The sequence below is a fragment of the Microsporum canis genome, genomic scaffold (assembly GCF_000151145.1).
Source record: "Microsporum canis CBS 113480 supercont1.2 genomic scaffold, whole genome shotgun sequence".
In the NCBI taxonomy this organism is placed as follows: domain Eukaryota; kingdom Fungi; phylum Ascomycota; class Eurotiomycetes; order Onygenales; family Arthrodermataceae; genus Microsporum; species Microsporum canis.
In genome coordinates, this window is record NW_003299168.1 from 277,278 (window position 1) to 300,957 (window position 23,680).

At 47.0% G+C, this 23,680-nt stretch overlaps 8 protein-coding genes across 8 annotated transcripts; 6 read left to right on the forward strand and 2 right to left on the reverse strand.

The window, feature by feature from the left end:
• Window positions 1-539: 539 nt before the first annotated feature.
• Window positions 540-2,894, forward strand: MCYG_01536 (heat shock protein 78; the record flags this gene model as incomplete). The annotated part of the gene is made up of 1 exon (XM_002848556.1): window positions 540-2,894. The coding sequence occupies one exon, from the start codon at window positions 540-542 to the stop codon at window positions 2,892-2,894; it is 2,355 nt and encodes a 784-aa protein (XP_002848602.1).
• Window positions 2,895-3,195: 301 nt separating this feature from the next.
• On the forward strand, window positions 3,196-6,693 carry MCYG_01537 (mismatch repair protein 5; the record flags this gene model as incomplete). Its single annotated transcript, XM_002848557.1, has 14 exons — window positions 3,196-3,589; window positions 3,649-3,756; window positions 3,814-4,192; window positions 4,254-4,653; window positions 4,706-4,783; window positions 4,840-4,899; window positions 4,947-5,301; window positions 5,354-5,450; window positions 5,502-5,591; window positions 5,647-5,792; window positions 5,898-5,932; window positions 6,115-6,226; window positions 6,281-6,485; window positions 6,654-6,693. The coding sequence occupies 14 exons, from the start codon at window positions 3,196-3,198 to the stop codon at window positions 6,691-6,693; spliced, it is 2,499 nt and encodes an 832-aa protein (XP_002848603.1).
• A 477-nt stretch (window positions 6,694-7,170) lies between these two features.
• Window positions 7,171-9,238, reverse strand: MCYG_01538 (Sas10/Utp3 family protein; the record flags this gene model as incomplete). Its single annotated transcript, XM_002848558.1, has 2 exons — window positions 7,171-8,967; window positions 9,077-9,238. 2 exons carry the CDS (start codon window positions 9,236-9,238, stop codon window positions 7,171-7,173), a joined length of 1,959 nt encoding a protein of 652 aa, XP_002848604.1.
• Window positions 9,239-9,869: 631 nt separating this feature from the next.
• On the forward strand, window positions 9,870-11,001 carry MCYG_01539 (3-ketodihydrosphingosine reductase tsc10; the record flags this gene model as incomplete). The annotated part of the gene is made up of 3 exons (XM_002848559.1): window positions 9,870-9,914; window positions 9,975-10,106; window positions 10,177-11,001. The coding sequence occupies 3 exons, from the start codon at window positions 9,870-9,872 to the stop codon at window positions 10,999-11,001; spliced, it is 1,002 nt and encodes a 333-aa protein (XP_002848605.1).
• A 494-nt stretch (window positions 11,002-11,495) lies between these two features.
• Window positions 11,496-12,539, forward strand: MCYG_01540 (sterol desaturase; the record flags this gene model as incomplete). Its single annotated transcript, XM_002848560.1, has 2 exons — window positions 11,496-11,972; window positions 12,039-12,539. The coding sequence occupies 2 exons, from the start codon at window positions 11,496-11,498 to the stop codon at window positions 12,537-12,539; spliced, it is 978 nt and encodes a 325-aa protein (XP_002848606.1).
• Window positions 12,540-13,056: 517 nt separating this feature from the next.
• Window positions 13,057-14,070, reverse strand: MCYG_01541 (60S ribosomal protein L6; the record flags this gene model as incomplete). Its single annotated transcript, XM_002848561.1, has 3 exons — window positions 13,057-13,209; window positions 13,306-13,641; window positions 13,850-14,070. The coding sequence occupies 3 exons, from the start codon at window positions 13,955-13,957 to the stop codon at window positions 13,057-13,059; spliced, it is 597 nt and encodes a 198-aa protein (XP_002848607.1).
• A 247-nt stretch (window positions 14,071-14,317) lies between these two features.
• Window positions 14,318-15,804, forward strand: MCYG_01542 (conserved hypothetical protein; the record flags this gene model as incomplete). Its single annotated transcript, XM_002848562.1, has 4 exons — window positions 14,318-14,368; window positions 14,436-15,025; window positions 15,132-15,158; window positions 15,300-15,804. The coding sequence occupies 4 exons, from the start codon at window positions 14,318-14,320 to the stop codon at window positions 15,802-15,804; spliced, it is 1,173 nt and encodes a 390-aa protein (XP_002848608.1).
• A 636-nt stretch (window positions 15,805-16,440) lies between these two features.
• Window positions 16,441-23,070, forward strand: MCYG_01543 (calcium channel subunit Cch1; the record flags this gene model as incomplete). Its single annotated transcript, XM_002848563.1, has 7 exons — window positions 16,441-18,143; window positions 18,209-18,826; window positions 18,941-20,560; window positions 20,615-22,048; window positions 22,109-22,422; window positions 22,485-22,554; window positions 22,645-23,070. The coding sequence occupies 7 exons, from the start codon at window positions 16,488-16,490 to the stop codon at window positions 23,068-23,070; spliced, it is 6,138 nt and encodes a 2,045-aa protein (XP_002848609.1).
• Window positions 23,071-23,680: the final 610 nt, after the last annotated feature.

Here is a 23,680-nt window from a genome sequence, read left to right on the forward strand (position 1 = left end):
TCAAAGGGGGGGGGGAGGATGGAAGAAGCTATGTGGTTTGTATAAGGGGCTTGCTTGATATATTGGGTTGTAGCACTTACCCCTCAACGTAGGTTCTTCGCGAGAAGAAGGTGTCGGCGACTGTGCAGAAACAAAACAACAAGATGATTAGCCTCCGTAGACAGAGCTGGATGGCGAGAGGCACTCACTGGCAATGCCAGAGTCGGTAGAGAGGTCGGCGAAACCCATTGTGCAAGAGGAATTGACGGTCGTTTGTGGATGGGAAGAAGATGAAGAGCTTTTTTCTGCGTTTGGAGGGGAAGAAAAAAGGGCGAAAAAGAAGTTTTTGTGTTTTTCGAAGGAAAAGATTTTCTTCCTTAGGTAAGGTCATGTGACCGCCCCATGTTTGTTTCTTTGGGGCAACGAAGGAGGAAGAAGAAGAAGAAGAGCTAGCACATCCTGGAGCTTTCGAGAAGAAGGTAGACCTTATAAGAGCTGGGATATATATAAGGGCAGGGCTTGGTATGTCGCCCTCCAGGGAATAGAGACACACACACACCATGGCTTGTCGTCTTGCTATGCGTGGCAGCCGTCAGCTGCTTCGAGCTCCCAGAGCTACTGTTAATATCAAGACTGCTGCAAGGGGAGGTCTATACGGCCTTGGATCCCGGCCACTCTCGAAGCAGTGTCTTACTATCGGTTTCGTTCGTCATTATGCAAATGGCAGGCCTCATCCTCCCGGTGGAACACATCGAATGAATCTCGGTGGTGAACCGGAGAAGCCAGCGTTGGAACAGTTTGGAGTCGACCTCACCGCGAGAGCGAGAGATGGAAAACTCGATCCGGTTATCGGGAGAGACTCTGAAATTCACCGCACTATCCAGATTTTGTCGAGGAGGACGAAGAACAATCCCGTCTTGATTGGAGCGGCCGGAACGGGGAAGACGGCAATTCTCGAAGGGCTGGCCCAGCGGATTGTCAGAGGCGATGTCCCCGAGAGTGTCAAGAACAAACGCGTTATCTCTCTAGATCTTGGACAGCTGATTGCAGGTGCCAAATTCAGAGGTGATTTCGAAGAACGGTTGAAGCGTGTCCTCAAAGAAGTGGAGGATGCACAGGGAGGTGTCATTCTCTTCGTGGATGAATTGCACACTTTACTGGGCCTGGGCAAGGCAGAAGGCAGCATAGATGCAAGCAATCTTATCAAACCTGCTCTGTCGAGAGGTGATCTTCAATGCTGCGGTGCCACCACTCTCAATGAATACAGACAGATTGAAAAGGACGTTGCCTTGGCACGAAGATTTCAGCCGATATTAGTGGAGGAGCCAACAGTACCAGACACAATCTCGATTCTCAGAGGCATCAAGGATAAATACGAAGTTCACCATGGAGTTCGTATCACGGACGGCGCTCTTGTTGCCGCTGCCACATACAGCAACAGATACATTACCGAACGTTTCCTTCCTGACAAGGCAATCGATCTTGTGGACGAGGCTGCTTCAGCCTTGCGGCTTCAGCAAGAATCTAAACCAGACGCGATCCAGGAGCTCGATAGGCAAATCATGACCATCCAAATCGAGTTAGAGTCCCTCCGGAAGGAAAAGGATATTGCTAGCGTGGAACGACGGGAGAAGCTCGAAGAACTGCTCAAAACGAAACAAGAAGAAGTCGGGAAGCTCACCGAGGCATGGGACAAGGAGAAGGCGGAACTCGAAGCTATCAAACAAGCTAAAGAAGATTTGGAACGTGCCAGGGGTGAGCTAGAACAAGCCCAACTCGAAGGGAACTTTGCAAAAGCCGGTGAACTGAGATACTCCACGATTCCAAATCTGGAAAAGAAGCTTCCACAAGAAAACGACTCTGGTACTACAGGCACCCAGGGACAAAGCTTGCTTCATGACTCCGTTACCGCTGATGATATTGCCGGTGTGGTATCTCGCACGACAGGAATCCCGGTCAACAAGCTTATGTCTGGAGAGGTCGAAAAATTAATTCACATGGAAGATACTCTTCGCAAGTCAGTTCGTGGCCAGGATGAAGCTCTTTCAGCGGTAGCAAACGCTGTGAGGATGCAGAGAGCCGGTCTCAGCGGTGAAAACCGGCCTTTGGCGTCCTTTATGTTCCTCGGTCCTACCGGTGTTGGCAAAACAGAACTATGCAAAAAGATGGCAGGTTTCCTCTTTTCAACCGAATCCGCTGTTGTTCGGTTCGATATGAGTGAGTTCCAGGAGAAGCATACTGTTAGCCGCCTTATCGGATCTCCAGCCGGCTATGTTGGTTACGATGATGCCGGCCAACTCACTGAGGCTGTCCGTAGAAAACCCTACGCCGTTCTTCTTTTTGATGAGTTTGAAAAGGCCCATCGTGATATATCTGCGCTTTTGCTCCAAGTGTTGGATGAAGGCTTCCTCACCGACGCTCAGGGTCACAAGATTGACTTCCGCAATACCCTTATCGTTCTTACGTCTAATCTTGGTGCTGACGTGCTAGTTTCAGCAGACGCTTCTCAAGGTGAGGATATCTCTCCCGAAATGAAATCAGCTGTGATGGGAATTGCCCAGTCATCATACCCGCCTGAGTTCCTGAACAGAATAGATGAATTCATCTTATTCAAGAGACTGTCTCGAACCGCTTTGCGGGATATCGTTGACATCCGCATCAAGGAGCTCCAGGCGAGGTTAGATGATCGACGAATAACCCTTAGTGTCAGCGACGAGATTAAAGACTGGCTCTGTGAAAAGGGCTATGACCCCAAGTACGGTGCCAGACCTTTGAACAGACTCATCTCTAAAGAGATTGGCAATCATCTTGCCGATAAGATCATTCGAGGAGAAGTTGTCTCTGGCCAAACAGCTACTGCTGTCTTTAATGAGGACAAGACTGGATTGGACATCTCAACTGAAAAGTCGACATGATTTTTTTGTATATTATTATGTATGATTACGATGTCGGTTTGTATTTTTATAGCATAATACCTCACATTCCTATGTATAAACGGATGAAACCCTTCTCTATACCATGTCCTTTCATATCATTTTATATTATACCAATGATAAATGATAATTACTTTAATGATACCTCTTTTCCCTTCCAAATCGGGTAATGCCCGATTAAGCTTAAACTAACCTCCTTCAGACCCGCGGAGGAGAGAACAACATCCATACCCCGACTATTTTTCTCTTGATAAACTAGCCAAGAAATCGAGAACACTACAATATGGCAAGATCCTTCTCGGCTAGACAGAGAAGGCCTCCCGGCTCTAAAGGTCGCGGGAGAGGAAATTTTGGCCGAAGAGCTCGCGGAAACGCCTCCTTTAGCCAAAACAGCCAGTATATCTCATCAAGACCATCTTACTCCAGAGCAACTTCTGTTGCCACTAGCAGAAGCGTACAAACTGAGAGACTTCATTCAATTAACGCAGTACCACAAAGCGAAAATACCATACGGGAGGAGCGATTGGAAGATGACGATGAAGATCTTTGCAAGGTCATCATGGCTGTAGATATCAAAGATCGAGGGACTGTCGGTTGCAGTTACTACTCCGCCCAGGAAGAAAAACTATACGTCATGGAGGATATTGTGTATGGCGAACTGGATATTGTTGATATATGTACGTGGAACCCAACTTATACTACCTTAGGAGGGTATGCTAATGGCACCTCTGAACAGTGAAGTTAGAAATTGAACCCACAGTGTTGTTGCTATCACTGCGGGCCGATCAGAGTCTGGAGGATCCTACACATGCAGGAAGCGGGAGTCGTGCAACCTCAGACATCGGTAAGACGTACGTCTTCAAAGAAGAACAAAACGTCTATCTAACCCGCAATATCTTAGATTCTCACCTCCAATTACCTTACCAGCTAGATGTGCGTCCAACTCAGGAGTTTGGATTCGAAAATGCAAGGACCAAACTCACCTCTCTCAAAATCAATTCCAAAACCAGTGAGACAGTCAAGTTTCTTATCCCTGGAATCAATTTCTCCCATGACGGTGATATCACCGGAGAGACAGTTGATTTCACAGAACAGCAAGGAGATCTGTTACATATCAGCGGGCTCATTGATATGGAAAATTGTATATCTGTAGGATGTGCAGGAGCCATCCTCACCTACTTGCAAAGAAAGTGGGCTTCTATATCCTTGCAAGGTGACCCGTTATCCCCCCGAACAATGGACATTAAAGCCATTGGGATGATTAATTTGCAGAAAACGATGTTAGCGCGCCCTTGACCATCTAATTCCATTCAATCTTATACTGACGACTTCCAATCGCAGGTTCATTAATAAAGATACCCTGTCATCACTTCAAATAATACAATCTGAGTCTCACCCAAATGCATTTAATCAAGGTCCAGGCAAAACCTCCTCCGGGTCCAAGGAGGGCCTATCCATCTATGGTCTCTTTCACCATTTTGCAAGGACACCTCAAGGAAAACGTTTATTAAAGCAGTACTTTCTCCGTCCAAGCGTTGATCCCAATGTTATTAACCAGAGGCATGAATTCCTTAGTACATTCTTACGCCCAGAAAATGCCGCTCCACTTGAGCAACTTATCAAGAGTTTGAAGAATATTAAGAATCTACGGCCGGTGGTGATCCATTTGCGGAAGGGAATCAGCACAGGAAGTGCAAAGTTCAGAGGATTCAAGGGCGTGGTGTGGTCCAGCCTGCTTGACGTATGTTATTGAGCTCAAAAGGTCATATTATACGTACCAACTTTGCCTATAGTTTGCATTTCATGCCATCGATGTCAACCAAGCGTTAAAGGAAATTACTGGAGTCCGGGGATTGGATATATGCACAAAAGTGAGTGGGTAAAGAACCCAGGCCTCGATGAGATCATATTCTAATTGCTTTTATAGGCTCTGATTAAACTTGATTTGGCTCAATTACATCAAGTTGGCAGCGCAATCCATGAGATTGTATGAAATAGCTCACCATTATGCCGCTCCGGCTAACCAGATTTCAGGTTGATCTCTCGCTCTCCATCGAGGAACATCGCACAGTAGTTCGGCCGGGGATTGATAAAGAGCTTGACAAGCTAAAGGAGACATATAGTGGAATGGACGGCTTACTCAACCAAGTAGCAGTAAATATTGCTGCATCCCTCCCAGAGGGAATGAACAAGGAAATAAATGTCGTTTACTTTCCCCAACTGGGTTTCAATATCGCCATACCATTTGACGACAGGGGCGTGCCAGTGTATGGCACTAACGACGAAGACTGGACTCAGGTATTCAACACGGAAAATCGAGCTTATTTCAAAGACTCTAGAATGCGCGAGATGGATGAGAAGCTCGGTGATATATATGGTCTAATATGTGGTATGTTAATTCCAAATTCATCATCAGAGCGTATAACTCACGCATTCTGTAGAGAGGGAAATAGAAATAGTCTACCAACTTGCACAGAAAATATTAACATATGAGATAATGCTTGTCCAAGCATCTGATATATGCGGAGAAATTGATAGGTAGGCTATATCAATGGACTTGTGGCAAGCCTTATCTCACAACCAGAATAGTCTTCTAGCTCTCGTCCAGGGGGCTAGCTTGAACAAGCTTGTACGTCCTCGCATGACTGAAGAAAATATAATATCAATTAAGGGGGGCCGGTAAGTTTTAATACTTATTATTCCTCGTGCAGCAAAGCAAGCTAATTACCGGTAGTCATATGCTCCATGAAGCCACAGTGTCATCATTTGTGCCTAATGATACATTTGTTATCGGCGGCAAAGGGTCAAGAAGTAGCGCACAAGACGTTAATGCCTCTAGTACCGAACTGCTTCCTAATGGGGAGACTACCCAGGGGCCGAGCATGCTCTTATTAACTGGTCCAAATTTTTCCGGCAAAAGTGTTTATCTCAGTCAAGTATGGATGTAATTGAGTTAAAAATGTCCAAAGCTGACGATACATATAGGCTGCCATCATCGTCTACATGGCTCACATCGGAAGGTTGCAACCCCGTGCTTGTCTATATCGCAAACCAAGTTAACCATCTAGCCAGCTTTGTTCCGGTTGAGAGCGCTACAATTGGTTATACGGATAGGATATTAACCAGAGTGTCAACGCGAGAAACAGTTTCAAAGGTAAGAAGAGATAATTGTTGTATTATAAATTGACATTCATAAAGGCAGGTTCAAAGTACATTTGCAAACGACCTACAACAAGTATCATTTGCTTTGAGTCAGGCCACGAATAGAACTTTGATAATTATTGACGAGTTCGGAAAAGGGACTGAATCAGCAGGTAATATCTACCCCCTGATAAACTATACCAGTCCAGCACTAATTTATAACACAGACGGCGCTGGACTGGCCTGCGGGTTATTTGAATATGTCTTAAGTATGGGTAATCAACGCCCAAAGGTGATTGCAGCTACCCATTTTCATGAAATATTTGAGAATGGATTCCTCAAGCCAAGGCCAGAATTAGAATTTGGCCACATGGAAGTTCGAGTAGATACCTCCACTCAGAATGTTGAGGATCAGGTCACATATCTATACAAGTGAGGATTCATTATTACCCTCTATTGGCCAGCGAGGGACTAACTAACTATTGCATCTTAGCTTCCGGCTGGGGAGAAGTAACTCAAGCTTTGGAACCAAGTACTGCATATCTTCCATTATAGAGTATTCGGATAGCTAACTGCCATCAAGTTGCGCTGCAATGGCAGGGATCGACCCCGACATTATTTCTCGAGCACAAGAGGTTGAATCTTTATTGCAGCGAAAGGAAGATTTAGTAGCCAGTTGTGCAAGGATGACTGCGAAAGAAATGAAGGAGCTTGAATATGTGGTACTAATCCCCATTTGCATCCGTTTCTTCAATTAACCTGGGGTCAGATCCTATAGATACTAACCCACCGATCAGGAACAACTCGCAAGAAGATTCCTCGAAGCAGATTTCTCTAGAAGCATCCCACGGAGTAATGAGCAGGGGACAACAAAGTGCTTTAGGTCATTGTTAGAAGAGATTGTAGGAAGTATAGAACAGGGTGGTTCCCCTATTAGCGTGGCTGAGGGGGATACAGAGGGATGCACGCTCCCAGATTCAAACTCCCCATCTCTACTATCACCGTAAGTAAGTATTCTATAATTACAAGAATCCTGTGACGTAATTTGTTGTCAAAGATTGTTTCGAAAATTGATATTGTCGTAAGTCATTTCACCTTTTCTTTTTTGCAACGACATCTATAATTTTACACTCTTCACCAAATTCTTCTTGATACCAGTCAGCTCTCCACCATATCCACCACGGCCTTCACCACCCTTATAGACCTGTCTCATGCTTCCAAGTTTCTTCTTCTTGGCCTCAAACTTCTTTCTCTTCTTCACCCTGGGGTTTCGCACGTCCTTGTTCCTCTTTGGTGCCAATCCCTTGTTCTTCTCAATAGCATAGGTAATAGCACGTTTGCCATCGGGGCCAATTTCCTCCTGGATCTCGACACGACCACCTTCCTTAGAAGCAAGTGCGTATGCCTCTGATAGTGCCTTTTTGTTTGCTTTCTTCTCCTTTTGACGGGAGGAAACCATATCATAATAATCGTCGCTATTAGATCCGTCTAAATCACCACGGACTTCTCTGGCAAGTCGGTGGTCCTCTTCGTCACTATCGTCCCCAAGACGCTCATTCTCATTCGCTTCCATCCGTCCTCTCTTCTGTGCCTCCTCATTGAGGCGAGCTTGACGGTCCTTGTTCCGCTCCTTATACGGTAGATCTGTATCTCCACCAGCATGCCTGCCAGCAGCATCGCGTTTGTTTGCCTTTTGTGCAATCTGTGAGGTATAGAAGCGTAGTGATTTCTTTTTCTTTGCTTTCTCTGCCGCTTCGTAGGCAGTGAGTTTTGTTTCATCCCCGAAATCAGAGTCGTCACCGTGAAGTCGTGGCTCTCGCTGCGATGTGACCTTCGCCGAGATTCCTTGATCCAAGAGTCTGGACAATTCTTGAAGGCCAAGCTCAGTCTTGTTGAGTCTTTCAGCACGCTGTGATTCGGCAATTGCTTGTGCTTGTTCTGCCAATTTCTGCGCCTTTGATTTTTTAGGTATTTTTATGGCCTGGGTAACCTTGGATGGTTCGTCTTGCGTAGACTTCTCCGTTGATACTGAGATAGCACTTTCGTCTTCCTGTACATCCTTAAGATCGGATACCAATGGTTCTGGTTCCATCTCTTGTAGGTCTTTCACCTGATCCCACTGATTTCGACAGGCAACCAGTGCTTCCATGACCGGGTGCTCCCTTAGCTCCGCCGGCGGTAAGGCTAGACAGCTTCCGGTATTGTTTCGGGCGGGGGAGGTCAAGAGCACAAAGTACATGCTGATAACGCCAAGGTATGCGGATAAAGCACGGAATTGAAGAATTGAGAGTGGTGTCTTATCCTCCGAAATATCTTTGCGGGACTTTCGAGCTTCATCCACTGCAGTAGATAACTCTTGGTACCGTGGCTGGAGATCTGCATAATCCTTCGATAAAGGTAGGAATTCTGGATACCGTTTTGATAAGATCTCTAGTCTTTCATCCACACCCATGTCATCGGGTATCTGTATTTCAGGCAGTACCTCGTTGATGACCTTGCCGTGCTTGATGGCATCTTTTGACATCTCCCCGTCTCCCTTTGTGCTGTCAAGCCACTCCGACTCCTCAAATCCGAAATCAGCATCCGTCATAGCCTGTAATTTCTTTAGCTGAATCTTCTTAGCTTCCTCTTCTTCTTCTAGTGCATCTCCCTCGGTCTCAATGGTATCAGCATTGTAGTAGTCCGATTTCGAGGCTCCCCATGCCGTGATTCCTTCTTCTTCGTCTTCTTCCGCATTCTTGCCTTCATCAAGGAAATCGGGGCTTCGTTCTTCTCTGCGACGTAATTTAGGAAGCTTCTTTTTTGATTTTGCAGTTGCGTCTTCGTCCTCAAATTCCTCCTCTTCGTCTCCATAATCATAATCATCTTCCTCTTCGGATTCGGACAGGTATCCGTGGACCTCTTCGTCCGAGGGCTGCAGAAATTGTTCTATATATTCAAGTTAGCACACGCCTGGACAGAAATTATGAGGAAAATATAAACGCGCAAATACCATCTTCCTCTAGTTTCCTTCTTCGCTGCACTTCCGGGCGCTCTTCAAGCAAAACACGATCTCGTCCAGCTTCAAATTCATCCTCCGAGTTCTCAAATCTCGCATCTGCCGCAAACTTCGAATTTTCTTCTTGTATTGGATTTTTGCTCCTATGAGCCAGCGCAGTTCCGCCTGCCTTTCTCTTCTTCGCCATGATATGTCATATAAAAGAGTAGCCCGTCAGGAGTTCCTATCCCTCTAACTCCAACCGTCTATTAATATCAAAATCTCAAATGCGAAGCTTCAAAAAAAAAAAAAAAAAATACAAAATTACCACAAAAATATGTGGAGCTGCCGAGGCTTAACCGGATTTAGTAAAGCTCGGAAATTACGGTATCGATTACGGTTTATCGATAACAAACTGGTGGGAATGTGCGTATCAGATGTGTATTTTATTACCAACGACTTGAATTCTACCGAGACATTATCAGATTTATAGAAATAATTAATATAAACATGATTAGAATAGTTATTTACCCATTAGTACGATAGTTTAACTGTGTAAGCTGTGTATGGACAAATTTACGTAAAAGTGACGTGTTGGCTTGCATAGTTAGTTCCTTCTCGCCATTTGATTTCAGCCCCTGAATGTGTTTTCACGCCCGAACATCCAAACCGTCACCATCCATTCTTAAGACCAGATAGTCTCAAGGAGTTCTTATAAGTCATTCCTAAGTACGCTCCTTTGGCAGGAAGTGGTCTGGATGGAAGGAATAGCGTATCCTGGGCTTCAACCGATATTGGCAGCGCTGCTCTTTGGCGTCTTTATATACCAGGTAGCAACTATGTTTGGCTTTGGCGGGAAGAACCAGTTCCAGGTGGATGGACAGGTAAGTGAAGCTGTCCGTAGAAGGTTGAACATTTGAAATGTTTATTAATATCGTAAATAGACGGTTCTCATCACTGGAGGCTCTGAGGGAATGGGACGAAGTGTTGCCATTGAGCTAGCTAAGAAAGGAGCAAATATTGTAATTGTATCTCGAACCGTTTCCAAGCTCGAGACAGCATTGAAGGACATCAAAGTGCGTATATATATGTGAAGATGTGAAGATATATTGAAAGCATGGCTATTTTTCTCACGGTTTGATGTAGGCTGCTGCTTTATACCCAGAAAAGCAGAGGTTTCACTATGTCAGTGCAGACCTGAAAGATTACGAAGGGACTGAACGTGTTCTCGAAAATGTTTCCAAATGGAACGGAGACCAGCCGCCTGATATCGTCTGGTGCTGCGCCGGAATGTCGCTGCCTGGGTTTTTTGTCACCACGCCGCCAGAGACACTAAAGTCCCAGATGGATACGATTTACTGGACAGCTGCCTTTACCGCTCATTCGACTCTAAACAGGTGGCTCTCGCCAGTTGCGCCTAGTTCAAGAAACGCAAAGACTTCTCCCCGTCACATCATTTTCACCTCATCAGCTGCCGTGTTTGTACCGCTCGCCGGATATGGTCCATATAGCCCGGCAAAGGCAGCCATGAGAGCTCTAGCAGACACCCTCGTCCAGGAAATCGAAGTCTACAATGGATCAAGGAAGAACATGCAACAGCCTGCCCCGGCAGCTGATGTCAAGGTTCATATCGTTTATCCTATGGGAATTCTCTCGCCTGGGTTTGCCCACGAACAGACCATAAAGCCGGGCCTGACCAAGCTGTTAGAGGAAGCAGACAAGCCCCAGACGCCAGAGGAGGTTGCTAAGATATCGATTAAGGGCCTTGAGAGAGGCGAGTATATGATCACGACCCTGTTTATCGCAACCTTGATGAAGGCGGCTACCATGGGAGCCAGTCCTCGGAACAATATCATCATGGATACTCTTATTAGTATGGTGAGCGCCATTGCGTTCCTGTTCGTTATTCCAGATTTGACAAGAAAAGCATGGAATTGGGGTCGTACTCATGGTGTTCCACGTCGTGACTGAGGACCAGTGGATTATTTCTTCTATCCCTGGCTTTGGTACTCCTGGAGATGTATCCTACAACTCTGGATAGCCCTATATTATAATTATATTGTTATTACCTTTCCCGTAATCATTCGTTTCCACTGGTGTACAAACAACTCTATGGGCCTTCAAGTGCGTAGTTTTAGGACTCAGAATAGACTGTTAGATATTCAGGCTCCTCACCGATCTCAACGGGAAGAACTGGACATTATAGATCAAGACTTGAGCAGCTTCACATTAGAAATCTACTTCAATTGCCTTTATCATGACGAAAGAAACGCCACTGCTCACTCTACGGCTATATAAAACCCTTAGTTAACGCATTGAGTCTCTCTTTACTATGCAAGTCACTAGAATGACGTAACTAAATATTTCTAGCTAGCAAATCCTTGTTTAATGAAAAGCACAAGACAATAAACGGTGAAGAGAGAAGAATAGTTAGCTATAGGATCAGCTCATCGCAAACAACAGCGATGGGCGCATTTCTCTCAATACCAGTGCTCTCATTTCTACTGATACCGTCCATGTCTTCGTACGGAACCAGCCTCAACCTGATCTTTTTCTACCTCACCTGGACCACTCTCGTCCTATCCCATGGGCCATTGAAAGTCGAGCTGGTGGGAACAACGGCCGTCCGACTAATATTCTACTTTATCCCCTCTGTTCTCTTCTTCCTTTTCGATATTCTGATACCTTCTGCCTCGGTCGTGTTGAAAGTGTATGGCAAAGATGGTTTGCCGCAAGGGAAGAAGAAGAAACACGGGAGTTCGGAGCTCAAAGTGGCGGCTTGGTCGATCTGCAACCTGCTCTTGGGAATAGCAGTGCAGGGACTCGTTGAATTCTTCTTGACGAGGGTGCTGGGAGTGAAGAGCCGGTTGAGGGTGACGACGAAGCTTCCCCTGCCGTGGGATATTGTCAAGGGAGTAGGAAGGGCGTTGATATTTCGAGAGGTATCCTGGTGCTTTTATCTATTATTCGATTACTTTACTTGACAATGGCTGACTGTGGCTATTTAGATCCTGCAGTATATCGTTCATCGCTATGCCCTGCATTCATGGACTCCCTTTCAGCGCCTCCATAATGACTGGTACCATTCGACGCACACTCCCTACCCCTTGACGGCCCACTACGACCATCCTATTGCATATTTACTTTTGCGTTTTCTCCCTACATTCTTACCGGCCGCAGCGTTCAGAAGTCACCTCTTGACCTACATGCTCTATCTCAGCATAGTCTCTTTGGAGGAGACCTTCGCGTATTCGGGATATAAACCGATGCCAACCAGCTTCTTTATCGGTGGTATAGCAAGACGCGTAGACCTACATCTGTCGCATGGAGGACATGGAAACTATGCACCTTGGGGGATCATGGATTGGATGTTTGGAACATTGATTGGAGATGAACTGGAAGATGAACCATTAGAGTCTGACGCTCAACGCGTCGCGGAAAGGCTCGTTGAGAACAGGCCCAAGAGAGGCCACGGGAGGACTCGCAGGACGAGAGAAACTGTACATTAACGGCTGTTCTTGGATATAGTATTACAATTTTTGATTGATGACTTTTTGATGAATGTACCAACTACGAGTCATGGAAGTTCAGAAAACCAAGGTGCCATCCAGTCATTGCGATTTTATTTGTAATAGTGACATGTATATGAGCGGCTTGAAAAAAAAGGTAGAAGAGGTGTACTTGACAAAAGGTAGGTAGGTAGGTATGGGAGGTTCGGTAGGAAGACGGGTCTCGCTCATGTCAGAAGTAAAAAAGAAAAGGAGAAGTTGTTTGGTCGTAGTTTATTTATATTGCAGGTTTTTGGAATGCTGCAACAAGGCCCTTTTATTTCTTGGAAATTTTTGATATTTCGAGGAAACCACTCTATATCAGTGTGATGGAGAGCATAGTTAAACGCAAAACATACACACATCAATGAGGGCGTTGTGTTGCATATTCCCTTCCTTGCAACATACAGGAATCTCCGCTTAACGAAAAGAAGAGAATAGAAGACATTATTTTAACGGCCATGAAACCTCCTCCTATCTACCACTTCATCTCGTGGGGTCTGTCACCTTTCCGTAGGCTGAAGCTGGAGGCAAGGTAGCTGTCGAGGAACTCCTCCTTCTTGATGGTGGCCAAAAGGGCTTGGTCGACGGCCTTTTGGTCGGTAGCACGTTCGCTTGTGATCTTCTTCTTCTGTTGTACCGGAAAAGTAACATATCAGCACTCCGTCCCGTTTGTCTTTTCTTCCCCCAATGCCATTCAATCTGCTGTTATTTCTATTGCACATACCTCGACCTTCTCTCCCTGCTTGAAGAAAGCTTCCTCTCCCTTCTTCTCGGTGCTCTTGCCGGCGGTGAAGTATCCGGGCTGGGAGACCTTCTCCAGAGTCTTCTCGTCAAGACCGGTCAGATTGACGGATGCGCTGGTGGCAATGACATATCTGGCATTGACTCGTCTGAGGGGAACACCGTTGAGCTTGTAAGGACCGGTAACGAGGAGGACACCCTGGGGGAGGTGCTTGAGGAGGACGACACGCTTGCCACGGAAACGGCCAGCGAGGAGGATGAGGATGGTGCCTGGCTGGAGACTGGCGCGTGGCTTAGCGGGGTTGATGGACTTGCGAACCTGTCCAATGTCCATGTCAGTAAATGCATGTATAAAAATTATAATATACAACTTTCAATTTCGGTGTTCCAGTTCAATCTCGCGACTGTGTGAAATCGAGGGGGATATAATTATCGCAGACACGAGCCACACAATAATTTTCACCCCTGATTCATTCTCGGACGTCTGCGAAAACGCCTGCAACAGCCATGGGCACTGGTATACTGACTTTCTTTGGTTGAGGCTCGTCATCAACAGGATACCACTTCTGAGCCTTCTGGCTGGGGACGGTCCTCTCGCCCTTTCCGAACTTCTTCGTCTGGCCAGGCGCCGACATGTTGGCTCTATGTGACGAAGACTTGGGAAAAGAGAAATCGAAGATGCGGGAATCCCGGGGGTGGTCGACGGTGGTTGTTGTGGTTGAAGATTGGCGGAAGTTCGAAGTTCAACTTCTTCTCGCTTTGCGCTTGACGATTATTTTGTGGGAATGCGAATGCCCTATTTCTTAGCCGAAGGGCGCTAGTCCTGTTCTGGCCTTTTCGGTGTTTCTTTTTTCCTCATTAGTAATATGATTAGTCATGTCTTATTCAGCGCTTGAGTCTACAATGTAGAAAGAAGCAAGATACAACAAGCACCAGACAAGCAAGACGACAGACGACAGACAGGAAGACGACGGAGAAGGAGAAAGCAGAGGACCATGTCGATATCACCAATCATCACCTTCAAGGGTGGCATCTGCGAGCTAGATGTATGTGTCTACCAAGAAAAAAAAGAAGAGCTGAGAGGGACTGGCAGAGCTAACAGGTACAAAACAGGCCTCTGTCACCCCCAATGCCGTAAAGCCACGACCAACGCCTGGATATATTTATCTTTACTCGGAAGATGACCTCGTTCACTTCTGCTGGCGACCACGGTCCGCGCCCATAGACGAGCCGGAGCTCGACCTGGTCATGGTGCCCTCTGACGGAACATTTACGCCATACAAACCCACCAGCGCCCAGACGCCGTCTAACCCTGATCGACCTACGAATGGCAGAATATACGTTCTGAAATTTGCCTCCAGCTCGCAGAGATATCTCTTCTGGCTACAGTCTCGGAGTCAGCACGAGCAGGGCAATCCAGCATGGTTTAGCGCGCGAGATCTGAAGCTTGGCCAGATCGTGAACACGCTGTTGCAGGGAGAAGATATCGACGTGCAAGATGCCATCGACAGCCTCCCCAGGGACGAAGGCGGTAATGATGGTGGGGATGACGACGAAACCATGGAAGACGTAGAGGGTACAGACCATAGCCCCGAGAGACCACGACATGGCGGGAGTGGAGGAGCTGGACCTGGTGCTACCGGTGGTGATATACGAGAAGAAGGTCAAGAATCAAGAGAAGGAGGAGCAGATGGCGGACGAGCGTAGGTATTGCTCTCGGCACAGCACAGCACAGCACAGCACAGCACTTCCACCCTGTTGCTTTTTGATCCTTCGATGTCGGCTCTTCCTGCCCAGTCTTCCTTTAAGCAACTTTAGCGCATCGTTGGGCCCTGCGTATAGTTTTTGATGTTATGCCAGTTATGTTATTGTTCTTTACGCCAAACATATAAATCAGCGTTTTCTACCTTACCTGCCTGAACCTCATACGTCTGCTTGTTCGGCTTTAATAGCTTCTACTAACTCACGTGCTCACAGTGCTGCCGGTTCGGACCCATCGTCTGTTATACAAAATTTCCTTCACTCTTTGCAAGGAAACAACCAGCAAGAAACGGCAGATTCGCAATACACAACTCTCGCCGATCTGCTGTCGCCTTCATCTACGCTACCCTTCCTTGAATCCGCAGACGAAAACACCCTCAATCGGCTGCTTAGCTCTCTCCCCGAATCGTTGCAGCTCCTCTCAAAACAAAACGCCAACGCACCCGTCGAGCGTATCGGTGTCGACCGGAAGCGTGATGCCCTTCGCAAGGTCCTTCGCTCTCCACAGTTTGCTCAGAGCCTAGGTAGTCTTACCATGGCCATAAGAGACGGGGGACTCCCTAGCATCAGTGATGCCTTGAAGATCCCGGTCCAGAATGGAGGTTTCATGCGCCGTGGTGGTGTCCCGTTGGGTGGAGGAGAGGCTGTTAAGGCATTTGTCGAAGGTGTGAGACAGCAAGTAGAGGACAGCCAGAAGGCTGACAGCATGGAGACGGATTAGCTTGGGCCATTTTCCTGTCACGAACAGCTTGACCACCCCCTGGGACCAGCCATGTTATCGTAGCTTGGCCCCTAACAGCAACCCCCCCTGATATTGTCGCCAGGGAAGCCGCCCTGATTAGCTGGCTACGGATGCCACTAGTTATTCTTAGAAACATTTACAAGTTCACTCCCAAGGACGAGCAAATAACGATTTCCAAGCCACACTCCTTGACATATACTGTCCTGTCGTTATCGTATTACCCACATAAATTTTGTATTTTGTGTGCGTAATTTATTTGTATGTAATGTGAATACGCCACTGTCGACGTTCGTCACTCACTCTCAGCCACGATCTCGCCAAAACGGCCAGCAGAATTTAGATCCTGGGGAAGAACGCAAGCTTGTCAACTTCGCCCTGCAGAGCTGAGAGGGCACCTTTTTCTTTTCCCCTTTGGCACACACCCCTTGACAGCCCCCCCTGATACTGTTGTCTCCTTGCCATTTGCATCCTGCGTTGAAGCGTTTCAAGTCACCGTTCGCGAATCTGCGGTTGCTATACACAAGTTGGAAACGCGTGGACTTTTCGCCTGCCCATCTACGCCCTGTTTTTTTGACCAGACAGCTCACGATAGATACGTACTAACCAGGGACTGACAGCTGCAATGCCTACGACTCGATGAGAAGCGGAAGCGCCAATAACAAATGGCTCCGTCCGAGAACCCCGGCTACGATGCGAATAACCCGTCTGGCAGCCATTCAATACCCCTCCAAGATCTCTCAAGGCCTCCAGACACGGTGATCGCAGATGGCGCAGGGCGTCGGGCAAGAAGGGCTACGGTTGAAGATGCGCTGCCGGAGAGACAGACGTCGGTTAGAGGTATACGTTCTATAGGTAGAACACTTTCGCGACGATATGAGCGGATTGCAGAGAACTCGCCGACAGGGGGAGACAGGAGAACAGGAGATTATGATAACTTCGAGTCCGTCAGCTTATCCCAGGATACTAGCCCTACGACCTTTGATCACGCGTCGTTTCACCAGAGTACGGTTGGACTGAGCTTCGGGCCCCAGCAGTCTAGACATTCGGGCTCATCTACACCTTTTGAGAACAACCGCAGAAGAAGTGATGATAACGGCTATTTTGGTATCTCTGAGGATACGTTAGCCCGGGATGGATCAGGATCATATGATAGAGAGAACGATGCCCTGCCTCTCACGGACTCACGCTACCTACAGCCCATCAGCGGTGCCCCTGTTCCAGACGCGAGTCAGATCAAACGGAATTCCAATGGAGGCCGTAGTGTTCACTTTGCCGGAAACGCTTCGGGTGGCGGGTCTCATCTGGGTGACGATCTGGAGGATGGTTTGCGGACTGGACGAAGCAGTGTACGGAATTCACACCGGTCTGCCACTGGACGACTATCAGCCTCTCCCTCTCCTTCGTCAGCCCTGTCGAGGGCAAGCTCTATGATGAGGATGGTGTCTCAGCGTGTCGTCAATCTAAGTAACGAGCCCGAAGTTATCGAGAGTGTGATGAGACAAAAATCTGTTCTCAAACAGGCGCGAATGGATGAACCCCCTTCGTTACCTGCCATGATGGAATATGCTCACGACGTCGCCTCCTCAGAGACCTTAAACGAGGCAGGGCCCGAGAAAAGGCCTCCGAGACCCAAGCGGAAACCGATGCATCCATCTCTAAGTCCATTAAGGGGCAAATCGTTAGGAATATTCTCCGCAGACAACGCAGTTAGGAGGTGGCTGTGTGAAGTACTCGTCCATCCAGCTACGGAACCGATAATCCTGATTCTTATTGTCGTCCAGACGATCCTATTAGCAATTGAATCTTCTGTTCATACTGGCCGCAGAGGAAGTTGGTCTTCACCTGTGGTTGACATCCTCTTTCTAGCAATCTTCATCATATATACCCTGGAACTGATTGCCAGGACCATCGTTTCTGGCTTCATACTCAACCCTGAGGAATACAGTACTCTCGACCGGTCCGCTGGATTTCGAAATGCTGTAATGATAAAAACAAGAGAATTGTTCTCATTGCAACGGCAACCATCTACGAAGAAGCCTGCAGACCTGCAGCAGATGTCCATTATAAGGTCTTTCACAACGATGCAACAACAAGCAGATGAAATTGGCGATAGTAGACAGCAGCAGCGTATTCGACTTGCTCGCCGTGCTTTTCTACGGCATTCTTTCAATAGGCTGGACTTCCTCGCTGTTGTATCATACTGGATTGCGTTCGCTTTATCCGTCTTATCCATTGACTCTAACCAGCATATTTTCATCTTTAAAATGTTGAGCAGTCTCCGAATCCTCCGCCTTCTTGCACTGACAAGCGGTACAACTGTGAGACGAACCTACCCCTTTTTATTTATTTGATTAATTCCGTTCATTACTAACGCACAATTTAGGTTATTCTTCGCAGTTTAAAGAAAGCAGCGCCTCTTCTAGTTAATGTTGCCTTTTTTATAGGTTTCTTCTGGCTTCTGTTTGCAATCATCGGTGTCCAGAGTTTCAAAGCTAGCCTTCGACGAACCTGTGTCTGGGTGGATCCTTTAGGCGTGAGCAATTTCACCTTAAACCAGGCACCAGGTAAAATTCAGTTCTGTGGAGGCCACCTAGACAATGCCACTGGCATAGCTAAGCCCTGGATACATGCCAATGGTCTGAATGGGACAACAAGCCCAAAAGGGCACTTATGCCCCCAGGGCTCTCTCTGCATTGAGGGTACAAGTCCATATGAAGGCACTATGAGTTTTGACGATGTGCTACACTCCCTTGAGCTTGTCTTCGTTTTGATGAGCTCAAATACATTTTCCGACCTTCTATACTATACCACGGACAGCGACTATCTTGCCGCCTCCCTCTTCTTCATCACTGGCTTCATTTTCCTCAGTTTATGGCTTGTCAACTTGCTAGTTGCTGTCATCACATCATCTTTCCAAGTTATTCGAGAGGAAAGCAAACGGAGCGCATTTACCACTGATAGAATCGACGAAGTCGGGCCTGAGGATACGTCTTTTCGTCGAGTAAGCAAACTAAAGCGGCTTTTCAACAGGACGAACTATCTTTGGATTGGTATCATTACCTTTGGCCTAATTGTGCAATGTTTGAGAAGCTCGTCTATGAGCGCTAACCGAAAGGACCTCATCGACAGTACTGAGTCTGCCGTCACCGTCATCCTCTTCATCGAAATTTGTTTTCGTATCGGAGTCGATTGGAGGAATTTCTTCAAGTCCCGACAGAACTGGGCCGATCTTATCCTCGCTGTGGTCACAATGGTGATGCAAATACCCCCCATTCGTTCCTCGGGAGATGTCTACGCGGCATTATCTATCTTTCAAGTACTCCGGGTGTATCGTATAGTTCTTGCGTTCTCGTTGACGAGAACCCTTATCATGACCGTCTTCAGCAACATCGTCGGTCTATTTAACCTGATTATCTTCGTGTTCCTGATCACTTTTTTAACATCCATATTTGCCGTCCAACTGTTCCGTGACCAGATACCTGCCATGTCCCCGGAAGGTGATGTTACTCGGACTACTTTCTCTAATATATATAACTCGTTTTTGGGGATGTATCAGATCCTGTCCAGTGAAAATTGGACATCTATTTTATACTCAGCAACAGAAGCTAATAACTCCAAGGGCACTGCCTGGATTTCAGCTGCCTTTTTTGTCATGTGGTTTGTGTTAGCTAACTTCGTTGTGTTGAATATGTTCATTGCTGTCATCCAGGAAAGTTTTGATATCTCTGAGGATGAAAAACGGCTCTACCAGGTTAGAGCATTCTTGCAGCAGAAACAACTAAGCGAATCCTCCCACGGAAATCTCGCATTGTCCAGCATTTTCAAGCTTGGTCGTGACCGTGGAAGATACAGAGATCCCCTTGACCATGGCCCTGCAGCACTCGAGATGCTTTTGAAAGAAGCCGTAGTCCAGGACTTCTTGGATGAAACTTCACCACTGAGACCCATGGAAACCCATCCGCCAGAGAATCCACCAGAGCAACAGCAAGTTCGGCCTGGGTTCTTTTCCCGCATATTTACTAAGTTAACAGAGCGAGTATTGAATAGGGAGCCTAACCCCTTTTATTCAAAACTTAAGTTCTCTAGAGATCATGATGAACTTGACCCTGCAGCAATGGCGAAGGAAGTTCTTTCTGCTGCAGAGCAAAGGAAACGTGCCCAACGACAATATCTCCAGAGATACCCTAGGTACAATGTCTCTCTTTACATTTTTACGCCCTCTAACCCTATCCGTCGTCTTTGCCAACGGATGGTAGGACCAGGCCGTGGGAATTCGCGTATTGAAGGAGTGGACCCATATAAGCCAGTGTGGTATCTCTTTTCTGCATTCATTTACGCAGCCATTGTTACTATGGTGTTGATCGCTTGTATATGCACCCCCTTATATCAGCGCACCTACTTTGAGACCCATAACCCCGGTATCCATAATTGGTTTGTATGGACGGACTTATGGTTTGCTATCCTTTTCAGTGTTGAGGCTGTTATTAAGGTGATCGCAGATGGTTTCTTCTGGACTCCTAATGCCTACTTCCGTGGATCATGGGGGTTCATTGATGGCATTGTGCTTATAACCTTGTGGGTAAATGTCGTTGCGGCCTTGTACAAAACGGGCGATGTGTCCCGAGTTGTGGGTGCTTTTAGGGCACTCAGAGCATTGAGGCTGTTAAACGTCAGTGATAGCGCAAGAGAAACATTCCATGCAGTGATAGTAATGGGAGGGTGGAAGGTTATCTCGGTATGTGGGTACATACTGTACAGATGTAACAACAGAACTAACATGGGTAAATAGGCTGCATTCGTTTCGATGAGTTTCCTTATTCCGTTCGCCATTTACGGTTTGAATCTTTTTAATGGTCAAATGAAGCAATGCAACGACAATAATTTCGGATATGTTTCCCTCTCGCATTGTGTTGGCGAATATAAAAGCTCTCCATATCAATGGGAGGTGCTGGCGCCTCGAGCAGTCCACAATCCATTCTACAGTTTTGACAACTTTGGAAGCTCTCTCTTCATCCTCTTTCAGATTGTATCTCAGGAAGGGTGGACTGACGTACTGTGGAATGCAATGAGCATCACAGGTGTTGACAAACAGCCACAGCCCTTTTCATCTCAAGCAAACGCCCTATTCTTTCTGGTATTCAACCTTCTCGGCGCAGTCTTTGTCCTGACCTTGTTCGTTTCTGTTTTCATGCGGAATTATACGGAACAAACGGGCGTGGCCTTCTTAACGGCAGAACAACGATCGTGGCTAGAACTGCGCAAGCTTCTGAAACAGATATCTCCTTCCAAGCGGTCTGTCAATAAGGATAACCACAAATTCAAGTCCTGGTGCTATCGCGTGGCTGTAAAAAAGCATGGCAAATGGGCCAGGTTCATCACTGCTTTACTGCTCATCCACCTCGTTCTCCTGGTCCTCGAGTTTTACCCGGAAGTTGCATGGTGGGAGCGGACACGAGACGCACTTTTTCTCTTCCTCACTCTCTTCTACATTGCAAATGTTGTCGTCCGTCTTGTCGGCCTAACCTGGCCTCGATTCCGACGCAGCTCATGGGATTTATACTCCATCGTATCAGTATCGGGAACCTTTATCACGACCCTTCTTGCCCTGATCAACGACAAGAGCATAGTCTTCGCCCAACTTCACAAACTCTTCCTGGTGTCTATCGCCCTGCTCATTATACCCCGCAACAATCAACTCGACCAACTCTTTAAGACTGCAGCAGCAAGTTTGACGTCGATCGGTAATCTGTTGGCTACTTGGTTTATCCTCTTCCTTGTCTATGCCATTGCACTGACTCAGATCTTTGGCCTGACTAAATTCGGGGGTACCCAAACCGGGAATATCAACTTCAGAAGCGTGCCCAAGGCGCTCATTCTTCTATTCCGTATGAGTTGTGGCGAAGGATGGAACCAAATCATGGAGGACTTTGCAACTATGGAGCCTCCATACTGTACACTGGGAGAAAACTTCTATAAGAGCGACTGTGGCAGTGCCGCCTGGGCACGAACATTGCTTATCTCGTGGAACATTCTGAGCATGTATATTTTTGTGTCTCTTTTCGTCTCGCTTATTTTCGAGAGTTTTTCTTATGTCTATCAACGAAGCAGTGGCCTCTATGCGATCAGCAGAGATGAAATCCGTCGTTTCAAACAGGCTTGGTCGACGTTTGACCCGAACGGAACGGGATTCATTTCCAAAGAGGTTTTCCCGAGACTTTTAGGGGTGAGTATCTTTCGTTATGCTGGAAATGCCATGATCAAGATATTAACGCTTTAACTGTAGGAACTGTCTGGCGTGTTTGAAATGCGAATATATGAAGGGGATTTCACCGTCGGCCGCATCCTCGAGGACTGCCGCGTCAATGTTCGCGAGTCTGAAATATCCCATTCTCGGTCTGTTGGCGAACTAGACCTGCAGAAGCTCATGCTCCGTCTCTCCCATCTGCCAGTTGCCGAGATTCGTAAAAGACGTGCTCGCCTCAATGCGTTTTACGAGGAAGTGCTCGTCTCAGCCGACCCTGAACGAGGAATATCTTTCACCTCATGCCTTATGATACTTGCTCATTATAACGTTATCACAGATAGCAAGAGCTTGAGGTAAGCTTCTTCGTCCTCATTCATTTTCACTTTGCTGGGCCAATTAGCTAACGCTTGCTTAGGTTGGAAGAATTCCTTCGACGGCGTGCGCGTCTCCAGAGAGTAGAGGAAGCCGTCCGCCGAAACGTGGTGGTTGGATTCTTCAATACATTGTACTGGTCGAGGCGATTCCGGCAGCGGATTCAGGCTCGCCATGACTCCCGTCTGGTCTCAGTGCCACAGTTCTCAGTGCCCGAGATATACGTTGAGGACGAAGACGGGCCTCTGAATGAGGACCAGTCGAGACGAGCCTCCGAGGACCGCGCGGGATCGCAAGAAGGGTCACCTAGCAGACATCCGCCTCGTGTGGTTCTGCCCAAGATCGAAACCAACATGTTCGGCGACGAGGCCCTTCGGCTCCCATCGCCCACACATTCTGACTGGGGGAATTTCAACCCATCATTCTCCCCTCATCTTAGCGAAGGCCCGTCGTCATCGTTCAGTAGTGCTGGCGCCCATGACGAAGCGGGCCAGGAACATGGCCATCAACGCGGTGACAGCTCCGTCAGCGTACAGAATGTGCTGGATTCCTTCGATCACTCTGTGTGGGGCGAGAGTATCAGACGCAGCTTTACCCGTCGTCGATCGCATGGCTCCGCAGGCGAATAGTCGCGTTTCCCTTACAACTGCCAACAGCCACGATTCTTTCTTCTCTTCTTCCGATCTTTCTTTACCTCTCTTACTTCTTCCGACGTGAGAAAAAAAATATATCAACCCCCTTGTGGATACGCTGTATAATACGGGGAAATGCAGACACGACAGACATGATTCCAACTCGTAGGGGGACCGGAAAACAAAACATACATAAAAGAGTTATTTTTATTCAGCCTATCTAATGCATCTATGAGTCTGCCCTCTGAAGCGGTGAAAAAAGGGAACGAACTCATGGGAGTTTTTTACTTGCGTTATGGATGAGATGTTTTGATTCTTTAGTCCCCCCCCCCTTTTTCTACTCATCTTTTCTTTTCTTGTAAATGATAACGCCAACTTGTTTTATCATTTCGTTCTTGCATTCCTTGCCGTGTTTTACATTGAAAGTTCTTATTGATAATTGGTTGCGGTGACCAAAGTTGGCTAGAGACTCATGGTTTGTTGCTCGTGTTTCCCTGTTGCAGTTACCCATAGACTCCTGTATACAAGTGCAGCGTCCCGTTTAAACACTGTATGTATATATAACCTAACCACCGATAATTCCTAATAAATAATCCAACATCCAACT